The sequence below is a fragment of the Agelaius tricolor genome, unplaced genomic scaffold (assembly GCF_023055355.1).
Source record: "Agelaius tricolor isolate 1412-34295 unplaced genomic scaffold, bAgeTri1.0.p SCAF_6, whole genome shotgun sequence".
NCBI classification, from domain to species: domain Eukaryota; kingdom Metazoa; phylum Chordata; class Aves; order Passeriformes; family Icteridae; genus Agelaius; species Agelaius tricolor.
Window position 1 is genome coordinate 6,558,485 of NW_027269266.1, and position 12,099 is coordinate 6,570,583.

General features: G+C 43.3%; 1 protein-coding gene across 1 annotated transcript in view; it reads left to right on the forward strand.

Moving 5' to 3' along the window:
• The first annotated feature begins 604 nt into the window (after positions 1-604).
• Positions 605-12,099, forward strand: part of UBE3C (ubiquitin protein ligase E3C) — a 73,212-nt gene continuing 61,717 nt past the window's right edge. The window contains exons 1-2 of the mRNA XM_071428596.1: positions 605-941; positions 11,735-11,788. Coding sequence (XP_071284697.1) covers positions 876-941; positions 11,735-11,788 — 120 coding nt within the window. The 5' untranslated portion in view covers positions 605-875. The remainder of the gene's footprint in view (positions 942-11,734; positions 11,789-12,099) is intronic.

The following is a 12,099-nucleotide window of genomic DNA, read 5'->3' on the forward strand; positions in this document are numbered from 1 at the left end:
TCGGTCTCTTCTCCCAGCACAGGATGAGAGGAACTGTCCTCGACTTACACCAGGGGATGCTCAGGTAGGACATAGGAGGAATTTTTTCACAGAAAAGGGTGACTAAACATCGGAATGGGCTGCCCGGGGAGGTGCAGTCACCGTCCCTGGAGCTGTTTAGGAGCTGGATGTGGCACTTACTGGATGGAGGTGTTTGGTCAAAAGTTCGACTCTATGATCTCAGAGGTCTTTTTCAACCTTATTTATTCTGTGATATGCTTATGCTACTAAAAGTACAAATTATGTGTACACATATGTGTGCGTAGCAATTGTGGTCCCGTAGCCAAACGACGCTGAGGAGGGCAGCCCTACGCCAAAGCTCGGCTGGACCCTCAGCTCGGTTCTCGCCCTCAGCGCGGCCCGTCTGGGCAGGATGCGGCAGCGCAGCCCCAGCCGGCCCTGCACACCCGTGGGCAGCTCCGGTGGATGCCGGGGCAGGGAAGTTTCCCGTGGGGCAGGGAAGTTTCCGTGGAGCACCCGCAGCCGGGAGAGCCGGGACAGGCGGGACAGCCGGCGCGGGGCGGGGCGGCGGGCGCGGCCGTGTGTCGGGAGCGCGGGCGGCCGCCATCTTCTCTGCGCGGCCGGCGGGAGCGCTGCCTCTGCCCCCTCCTCCGCTCCCTCCTCCTCCTTCTCCCTCCTCCCACTACGCTCCGCCGTCGCCGCCGGTCAGGAACGGGGCGACCGGGATAGCGAAGGCCGCGGGGAAGGCGGGGGACGGGGGAGCAGCCCCGCGGGGGCGGGCGGGCCGCGGGGCGCCAGCCCGGGGGGTTCGTGCGGCCCCTCCGCTCGCCCTGCCGGCCGGCCGGGCCCCGCTCCCCATGGGATAAGCTGTAAACATGTTCAGCTTTGAAGGGGATTTCAAAACAAGGCCCAAGGTGTCCCTCGGAGGAGCGAGCAGGAAGGTAAGGAGCGGCGCCCGGCCGTGCCCGTGTCTGTGTCGGTTCTGTCGCCCCCCGCCCTGTTATCGGTGCTTTTACTGTCGGGCCTTCAGAAATGGGAGCAGCGATGACTAAGGTTTAATAGAGGGGAAAAACCCTCCCCTCCCGATGATGTGTATCTCTGATCTCCCTGCCTCGCTGTTATTATTATTTTTTGTATAATCAGGCCACACCATCCCAGGCTTGTAGTGTAGTAAGAATTGTGGGAAGCGAGGAAATGTCTCCTTGGCTCGTCCCCCCCCCCGCAGGCGATCGATCGATCCCGGGTGCCGCGGCCGGTGGCACCTCCCCGGCAGGCGCTCTCCGGGTCTTCCAAGGGGAAAGGACTCGGAGCCCTCCTGTCATTTCCCCGCAGAGGGAATGTCTGGCGTGGACCTGCCTCGCCGGGGGATGTGGGACACACACAGCCTCACACAACCCCGAGTGCTGGGGGAGGTTCGTCCACGTGAGCCGGGGCCGCCGGGTTGGTCCCTGTCAAGTTTAGGTTCAGTCAATTTGTCGTGCGCAGGGTTAGTAGCAGTTAATTGTCCGCTCCACCAGACTATTTGATTTCCTCGTGTTTATTGATGGGGAAAGAAGCAGAATGATTTATTCGGATCTTGCTCATTGGGCAGGGTTAGCAAATGTTTAGTCGAGCACTGAAGGGCACAGGACTTCGGAAGAACGACAGAAAGGACAAAGTGTTTTTAGAAGTGGCCTGATCTGTAGGGGTCACTTTAATTCACCGTGAAAATACTGTCTCCCCGTTGTCATTGGAGATGGCTGTGTGGGAAGCCAATGAGTGTTTCCATTAGTATTTTTGAATTTTAATTGGGTAAAAAAATAAGTTTTTATTACTGTGCAGTAAAAGCACAGTAATAAATGTGCTTTGATCCTTGGAAACTTTTAAGGTTTGGCAGTACAGTGAGGAAATGAACAAAAATACTGCAATCTGTGATACTAAAATCACAGAGAAGTTTGCATTTTGGCGTTTTGACTTAATACGAAGAGATTGTATACAGAACTGTATTTAGATTATGCAGCTTTTCCTCTGATTCATCTTCTGTTTATCTTAAGACATGTCTGTTCATTAGGTCACGTAAACTGGCATTACATGAGTCAAAATGCCATAAATACTCCCCAGCTTAAGTAGGAGTTGGCAGAACATGCCCTGGTCCTCAGCTGTACACTTCAGGTACTTTGCAACTTTTGACCCTGACTTGCTCATAGTGTTTCTTGTTGCCTCCTACAGAAGTAAGCAACCACCATATAACATCTTCTTTTACACTTAGCAATTCATGAAAATGTATCAGAATTATGTCTATTTTAATTATATGGGACAAATTTATTAATGTTATGCAGGCATAAATTTCCAAGGGCAAATATTAGCATGTAAAGGACTGGAAACTGAAATTGATGCATAACCTTCACTGTGTGCAGCAGAGGTTGTGGTTCGTGATGAGATTGATACTGACTGGTGCACAGATTTCATGATTCTACATGGGTTCACTGAAGTGCTTGTGCTGCATCAGTGCAAATCAGTTACATGCAGCTTTGGGCATCATGGTTACACAGACATCCTAGAGTGTCCTTGAAAGAGCTGCTGATTTGCAGAAGCTGTGCACTGTACTAAAGAAAGAATTTATTTAGACAGTAATAAAAATGACTTCTAAATGCAGTTTAGCTGAACTTCTGTGAAAATGTACTACAACGGAGATTGCTGTGGGAAATGTTTGTGGGTTCCATGTGATGCCTTAAGATTTTAGCTTTTGTATTTTGCAAATCCTATACTGCATTAGTGCATAGCTCTAAACTCCATTAAAATGTAGTTAACTGTCTTCACATTTTGGTTAGACAAAACAGTCTGTCTGGGCCTGTTATCCAAAGACACCCTACAGCCTCAGGCTGTGAAAAGTATAAACAAAAGTGATGGGGGGGGCAAACTGGGGGAATAGGATTCATTACCTGAAACTGTAATTGGAGGCTTAACCCCTGATATGTAAGCAGACCAAACTTATATCTGTCTGAAAAACTCATGACTGTTGTTCATTTTGGGTGTAGCCCCCTGGGGAGGCTTTGTCTGCTCTTAATGTACCTGAAGGCCCTTCATTAAATATATCTGCTTTTATCTTTTAACTTTGTCTGGTCTCTGTTTCTAGGTGAGCCTGAATTAGGCATCATGTGAGTTTCTCATTATTTCACATCATAGGCATGTTTCTCATATGTATTGGCTTCATTTTTACAGAAAGCTGAATTGTAAATTATTTCCTTCCAGCTTTTGGTACACATACAAAAACCCCTTATTTTTTTGACAAATGCCCTTGCCCTCCCAAATGGTGTATAACTTTAGAAGGGTTAGCTGTACCTCTGCCATGCTTTTGGCAGCTTGCATGCATGCTTAGTGCTGCCTATTGTGATTCATTTGGTGGAAGGAGGCATCATTTAGAAACACTGGGGCCATGCAGGCTGCTTAATGCTAAGAATAGCTCTGTACCCAGTTTGGGGAAGTTCCCAAAGTGGTTGCACCACTGCAGAACAATGACAAAAACCTGTTTGAGGAGCAAGTCAGTGCTAAAGGTGCCAGTGGGGCCTGATGTGAATACAGCTACACCAAAATAGTGGTCAGCAACACTCTTAGCAGTGTGGTTTTGCTGATGGAACTGAGCTGCAAACAGTGACTGTGTTGGTCACAGCTCACATGTGCTGACACCTGTCTGGCACTGCCATGTGTGTCTGTAGTGTTCCCTTAGGCTTCACAGGGCCAGACTTCAATGAGTTCTATCATTAGGAGCACAATGATTGAAGTAAGATTGGGGGCTTGCATAATTGTGGCAGTTAGCTACTGAGTGTAATATGCCTTCTCATCACTAGCTTGTATGGAATTTCTGAATTACAAAACCAGAGAGCTTTGGGTCTGGTTTTGAGCTGTTTGTATCTTATATTCATGTGTGTTATGGTCTGAATTGTGCATGCTCTTGAGAGGCACTTCAGTCCACCCATATCAAGCATCACTTGTTTTTGTTCTAGTCACAGGCTGCAAATTAATGTTCTCAAAATTACTACCTCAGTGACTGATCCTTTCAGAATATTATTGTAGCATTATAATAACGCATTGTACAAAAGTGCAAAAATGTAGGTGGTATTGCCAGTGCTTGAACTTTTCCTTTTGTACCTACTTTCAAGAATCTGCTGATTCATCTGGACTGTTGGCCCTGTTGTATGTGTTTGAGTGTGTAGATACAGGATTTTATTTACAATGTGATAATCTAATTTTAGAGGGTTTTATTTATTTATTTTTATTTTTAGTGTCACTTTTAAAACGTGGTTCTTTGCTTTATGAGGCTCTTCAAAAGAAATTTTCAAATTTAGTTTAATTGTAACTGGCAAACCATATTTGTGCTTCTTAGGTAAAGTAGCCTCCAAAAATGAGTGCTGTTATTGGAGTTCAATACGGGAATGTCTTGAATCACTCATGGACATTTTGTGCAGGACAGTAATTGTTGCCTGCAAGGCTGTGGCTGCAGAGTCTGTGGTGTGTTAGGCAGGAAATGCAGAGCTGTGCATCAAGGGTAGGCTCGGGCTGCAGCTCAGTCTGGCCTCACCCAACCCCACTGTGAGGGGACTGGAGCAGATGGTGCCTTCACCTGGCTGCTTCCCAGCCCATCCCCTGTGTCCTGTGCAGGGAACATATTTCTGCTAGGTGGAGTGTCACCTGGCCTTCTGGGGACAGCTGTCACCTGTCACTGATTTTAGCATGAGGTTGAGCACAGCACAGAATTGGTTTAACCAGGTCAGCCTGGCTTGGGACACTCAGGCCTAGTGTTACTTCATTAACTTCAGTAATAATAAGAAAAATTTGAGGTAGCAATGCTTTAGTGCATCCATGCAGGGGATCCCCAGGCCAGTGCTGAGATGTGCAAGGGGCTCTGTAGTTCCACATTGTTTGATTAAGTTGTGAAATGTATGAATGACACCTTGGAAGTCTAACGGGAAAAATGGGTAAAAGAATATTAAGTCAAATGTACAGTATCACTTGAGCTATCTAAACCATGCTTTTACAAATCCCAAGATTGTTTAGAATAGAGTATTTTTAAGTTATAATGCATTATGAGATGAAACCCCTCCTTTTTTAGAATTTGTGATACAGATGAGTGAGCAGGGCCACAAAAATGAAAGTGAAAACAACTTCATGGAGTTTGGGGTTCTTTTTGATCTTTGGCTTTTTTTGTGGCAGACATAGAAGCTTATTAATGAGCAAATATTGATGACTCCATCTGTATTTTAAAAAGTCTTAGTGATTTCTTTTAATATGGACATTTTACTAATCAGAGATATTCAATTTGCAAAGTTTGTTTATATTTTAATTTAGTAGTTTCTGATTTGCTTTCTTAAATTAGTAGCATGACATTAAACATTAGATTGTTTATATTCCCCCTGCTTTCAGCTGAAGTGCAGAGGTAGAACTCCAGAAGCACCTTGTTTGCTCTTTGTTGTCCACATTCTACACATGAAATAACTTCTCATGGAATTAAAATTAAAATTTTAGAAACAGTAGGCTGTAAAATTGCCAGTGCATGGAGAGATCTGCCCATGTTGGGATTGGCTGTTGTGGTAGATGCCTGTAGGATATAAGTATTGTTGGGACAGGTAAAAATCAGTTTTATTTCTCTCTTACTGATGGATTGAGGAAAATAGGTAATAATTTTAGGAAGGAATAATTCCTCTTTTATTATAACTTATTTGACCCTACACCATGCCACAATGGAAGTGAAATGATGGTAAAGATTTATAGTGTGGGAATTCTTGATTAGAATTACAAATTGAGTGTTTCTTTTTGGATGGTGGGAAAGAATTGCAGTGCTTTGCTCCCTGCAGACCTTTGTCCTGTCAGGCACATGGTGTAGCTCTGTGGGCAGGTACACACCTCACCCTGAGTCAGCTGGAATCTTGCAGTGTCACAGCCTAAGTCTTGAAATACTCTTGGAATTTCAGGTCTGTGGCATGGAAGCATGAGGAGACTGTCATGTTGTAAAATAATGGCTGCCTGTCAGTAGGAAACTACACAGTTAATGCATCCTTGATTCTTAGGCATTTTTTTATCTCTCTCTGTAACAGTTGAAATTCTCCTCATTTGAAAGCAAGCTACAAAAGATCAGTTGTAGTTAGCTGACAGCAGTGATTGCACTGTTATTTTCAGTTATGTGCTGGTTTTTCAGATTCAAATCAAGAATTTCTGCTTTTATAAATACATTTTCCCCCCTTGTTCCTGAGAAAATGATGAGTCACAGAATGGTTTGGGTTGGAAGGGACCTTGAAGATTACCCATTTCCAACCCCTTGCCTTGGTCAGGGCCACCTTCCACTAGAAATAGCTCACCTACAGCTCTGTGTACAATACACATCTTAAAAATCATAATAGGGACAAACTGAGCATAAATGTAAATGCAACTTCCTTGCATTCCAGTTGGCCTCTAGAGCCTCCAATCAAATCCTGGTTCCCCATTTGTGGTTTTGTGGGTACCATGATAGAAGAGGTTCCAGATCCCCCCTACATCCCAGAGTAAATTTCAGCTGAAATTCAGCTGAGGTGTTTTCTGACAAGCACTGTGGCATTGACTTCAGTTAGGCCAGGCTTTGCAGGGCCAAATGCCTCTCCTGGGCACAGTTCACACTCCCTTCTTCTGCAGGATTGTCTGCTCTACATAGAAACTTATCTGATGGTTTACATCATTATTAAGAAGAATCACAAACTGGTTAAAAGAGAAGATTTCAGGCTGCTGAACGTACTCAGACATGTTCAGTGGAATTTAAATTGTTGAGGTTCAGTTCAAGTAAGCCTTTTAAAATGCAAATTTCTTTTACTGTTTAGATTAAAAAACCCACTTGGAGTTCATCTTGTCTAAAATAATGTCAGGAGATTGAAACATTGTTGAGAAGGTGGAGGATATTTCCCAGTGGCCACATTTATTCTGTAAAAATAAATGTTAAAAATTTTTCCATTTATTGTCTAGAGTTACTGAATACTTGTGTTGAAAGGAATTTTATTCTATAAATTGCTTAGGTCACTTCATTTATTTTGGGAGTTGTTACTGATTTTTATGTGGTTCAAGTTAAATTCAGCTGTAAAGTTGTGTTCCTCATTTTAAGGAAAGAAAAAAAGATTCAAGTTCCTGGATTTTGTAGATGAAAACCACACAAGTTTTTATAATTGTCCACAAAAATTAAAAAAGGTCAAGTGTTTGTTTTTTAAAGAAAATTTCATAAAAAGTCATGCCTTGTACTTTGCATGACCTCTTGTAATGTGAAATATGAAGAAGCATTCTCAGCTACTAACCAAAATAAACCCTCTTAATTTATAAAGAAACATCAAGCATTTATTAATAATATTAAATTTTTGCTTCAGTGTGTTGTTATTAATTAAAAAAATCCATGTTTAGCTAGTACCTTAAAATAATTATTCAGTTTCATCTTCACATCTGGGCATATTTAGGTTTTAAATATATTTGCTAAAAGATAGCAAGTAAATAACTGTCCAAGAGTGCTCAATTTCAGATTTTAGCAGTCAACAAATATTAGAAGTGTTGAAGAGGATTTAATTATGTATACATTTTGTTTTTCTGAATCTGGATTTGAGACAAGAGGGCTGAAAGTTTCTCTCAAGACAAAGTGTTCAAATGCAGAAGGAAAAGAATAATGGTTTCTATATTAGTGTACCTTATTCAGTCTTTGGCTAGGATATGTGAAAGCTAGGAGTTCTGCAAACATACTTCTGCAACTAGAAAGTGTATTTCAGCAAAACAAGGATGAGAAAATGACTTGAATTCAACTTTGTTTCTTCATGATGGATTGAACTGCTGGTTTTGAAGCACTGGCACTGACACTGTTCCCTTGTCAGATGTGGCTGTTCCCAGCTGCTGCCTTAGAGCAGTTCTGGAGCTTGGCTGTGATGAACAGCACAGTACATGGGAGTGGATGTCATCCCCATGAACAAATTAACATTTTGGATGTCACTCAGCATTTCTTTGGTGGCAGTCACATGTTTTCTTTTCTTTGTACTGTCCTCCATCTGCTTCTCTGTTTTCACCTCTTTCCTCTTTCTGTCTTACCCTCGGAGTCATTTCTGTAGTGTTGCTCTGTGTTTTGCTGTCACATACTTCTCTGCTTTCTTGTTTCTTTGTGCCATGCCCCACAGAAAACTTCTCAAATGTGGTTTTTCACGGTGCTGCAGCTCACATGCTAGAGCAGGAGGTTGGTTGTCTTTTCTCGGTTGGAGAGAGCATCAGGCAGAAAAGGGACAGCCAGATGTGTCCTACATTGCCTGAAAACTCATGGATGGTGTACTTGGGTGGGCAAGCCCTGAAGGAAAATGACCACATCATAAAAAGTCAGGACTGTGATTCAGGGAATGGCTTTCACTCCTTTTGAGTTAGGGGTGACAGAATCAGGACAAACTCAGGCTTTGTTCCCCCTACCTTGTCTGCTTGCCTGCCTTGAAAGAAAGACTCAACACCAGATGTGTGCCTGTCTGGCAGGAGAAGAAAGCCGGTGGCATGAGCAGCCCAGGAGCAGGGCCGGGAGCGGGAGTGAGCCGGGTGTGATCTTTGGGGGTTCCTGGGCCCTCTCCTGCTGTGAGGAGCTCTGGCAGCAGCCGGGTGGGATCTTTGGGGGTTCCTGGGCCCTCTCCTGCTGTGAGGAGCTCTGGCAGCAGCCGGGTGGGATCTTTGGGGGTTCCTGGGCCCTCTCCTGTTGTGAGGAGCTCTGGCAGCAGCCGGGTGGGATCTTTGGGGGTTCCTGGGCTGTCTCCTGCTGTGAGGAGCTCTGGCAGCAGCCGGGTGGGATCTTTGGGGGTTCCTGGGCCCTCTCCTGCTCTGAGGAGCTCTGGCAGCAGCCGGGTGGGATCTTTGGGGGTTCCTGGGCCCTCTCCTGTTGTGAGGAGCTCTGGCAGCAGCTGGGAGTGATCTTTGGGAGTTCCTGGGCCCTCTCCTGTTGTGAGGAGCTCTGGCAGCAGCCGGGTGTGATCTTTGGGGGTTCCTGGGCCCTCTCCTGTTGTGAGGAGCTCTGGCAGCAGCCGGGAGTGATCTTTGGGAGTTCCTGGGCCCTCTCCTGCTGTGAGGAGCTCTGGCAGCAGCCAGCTGGGATCTGTGGGGGTTCCTGGGCCCTCTCCTGCTGTGAGGAGCTCTGGCAGCAGCAGCAGAGGTGCCGGAGCTGTGGCTGTCGCTGGCGGCAGTCGGGAGGCTCTGGGTGGGAGTTGTCAAACGGGTGTCACTGCAGTAACGCTGTTGTCGCTCACAGCCAGCCACAGAACAACAGCTGCTGAGTTCAGCTCCTTTCCACAGTGCTGGTTGTCAAGGGCCAGTTCAGGGAGGATTTCAGAGGTGACTGCAATTAACTCTCTTTAAGAAATTATTTTGATAGAATACCCTTTGTATTGGAAGATTATTTCATGTTTCTTTTAATCTCTTTCCTACTGCAGGTTTGTTTTGTTTTGCACATGCATGGTTACTTTTTAATTTCTGAAGAGGCAGTGTGTTCCAGCTTGGTTTAATAACTCTTTAAGGGGATATATTTTTATTGAGTTTATTTTAAATGTGTTCTTTAGTCATAGTTATGATCTGTGTATGTCTTGTGAACATGAGTAACAGTATTATTTTACCCATAGTAATTTGTTAAAGGTGGGATGTACTTATACCTGAGTATTTTATTGTCTTAGGACAGTTCTTCTATTTTGTTTAATTTATACTCTAACAAATTGGCATTTTTCTTTGGGAGTACTCAAAGCAGGTACGTGGCTGACTAAAAACTTAACTTTTGTTAGTTTCAGAGTGGATTGGATTAAAGACTGATGGATACAAAGAAATACACTTCTTCATCAATGAAAAGCTGGTGATGCACTAAGGATACACTGCCATTTTACTTCTCCCTCCCTCTTCAAATGATTTAAAATTGTTTGTTTCTGATAAACCCTCTGACCACTTATTTTCCTTTATTTACTAATAATTTGTGTTGTCTGTCTTTGCTTGTGTTTTTTCATACCATTCTCTTCTCCAGTCACACGTAGCAATTTGTTTTCCCTTTCCTGTATTTTGTTCAGCTTTTTCTTTCTGCTTTCTCTCTGAAGTGCAAGGACAAATTACAAAATGTTTTTTCTAAGCAGAAATGCCCTTTACATGGTGCTTTCTGCAGCACAATAATTTCTAAACTGGGACATTTCACCAAGTTCTTTAATGCATCAGGTATCAGCTGTTGAAAAAGTCCTGAAACTTTAAGCCATTTGTTGGTTACTAATTTGTCTTTGTCTTCGTGTGTGCCTTTCTGTACTGCTTGAGTGGAGATACATCGTCCTTATGCATGGATTTCCTTGAGTTTGTTTGTCCTGTGTTTAACACATGGAGCAAACCCTGTCTTTAGAGGGCAACAGCTGTAGTTAGTGGTGTCTTTGGCCATAAGTACTGTCTTTAGAGGAAAGATGGTTAACCTTCTTGTGGGCTTTTTTTGTTTTTCACTCTCTTGATGGTCTGTTAGAGTATTCTCTATCCTAAAGAAACCCAGAGAATGATGACTTTGCTTCATCTGTAACCTCAGAAAAGAGGTCCTGAAGAGTTTTGCTCTCATTTTTGTATCTGCTGATAGACACTGAAGAAAGTATTCCAGCACAGTTGTTTTGGCTGTACTTAAATATTTTATAAACATTTGTTTGTCAACTTCAAATTGATTTTTCTGCATTAAAATACAGTACGTTTTCAGCTTGAGTGTTTTTTAATTTCTTAACTTCTCTAGGCTAATATGGGCATACAGAGGAAGACAAAGTTGTCGTTTGTGTCAGTGTCAAAAAATGAAAATAGTTTTCTTAAATCTGCTGTGTGTTTTAGACTGGATTTGGGAAGGTGCTAGGGTGCTTTCATCTCCCGTTGCCTGCAGTGGAAACTGAATACTGTGCATCAAAATTGAGTTATTTTGTATATTTCCTTGGAAATTACCCAGACCCATCCAGTAAGGGACTCTTATATATTGTAATCTGTGAGTACTTGTACAAGATTGTGGTTTAAAAGCAAATGCCTGGTTTTTCTGTTGTAATAATACTGGGTTTTGAGGCCTCATGAATACTTTAGTATTCTTGTCTTTTTCTGTGTTGGTGAGATCGCTGTCCTGAAAGTTTTGATGCATAGCCTTAATTTGGGTGAAGAGTTCAAAATTTTTAAAGAAAAAATTCCTGCCATTTATGCTGTGTCTCTCTTGACATCTTTTCTGGACAAGCTTTGAGAAAAGGAATAAGTAAATACAAGAGCTTTGTGCTTTTTTGTAAGTTAGACAAAAGCAAGGGGCTTTGGAGCAGGATGTGATTGCTCTGAACATGCCACAGCTTGCTGTGTGCACCTGGGCCAGGGATTTATGTACCCTCCAGGCAAGGAAAACACTCAGACTTCTGGTGTGATCTGGTGGGACTGGGACCTTATTGTGCTCCAGCTCTGCCATTTGTAAATGGCTGATGTTTGCCAGGGTGATTGGGATGCTGAGAGCACAAACATGGACAGGGATCAGTACAGTTTGCTGCTCTTTGTGGTCCCTTTTCATAGGGACATAACTTCCTCCATCACTGTTCTTCTGGGAGGGCTGAATGCCAAGTATTTGTGAGTTCAGAAAATTATTAACACCTACTTTTCTCTATGTTTTATGTGTTATGCATTTGGAGCAATCCCTGAAGTCTGCATTAAATATCCCGAGCACAGCTGAAGTGTGTTTGGATGAAAATGCAGTAGTATCTTTCTTTGTGTCTTCCAGGAAGAAAAGGCTTCTCTCCTTCATCGAACTCAGGAAGAAAGGAGAAAACGAGAGGTAAAGTAGCCTGTAAGCGTTTGCCTGCCTGCTGGATTTTCCCTTGCTGTTACATTTACAGTGCAAAGTACTTCTGCTGCTGTCATACTTAGTTCAGCAATGTTTTCTTTCAGTTTGCAGGTTCTGTATAGTCTTAAAGTATGCTTTAATTGGCAAAAGAATTTGAGTGCTTTAAACTGTTCCTTAGAAGTGCTTTTCATCTCTAAAGAAGATAAGCATGCACTGGGTGTAAAGGGAAATTTCCCTTTTATTTTGGTGTTTATTGGATCTAGTCTTTTTTTGAGAAAAGATAAGGATTTGGTTAGTAAATT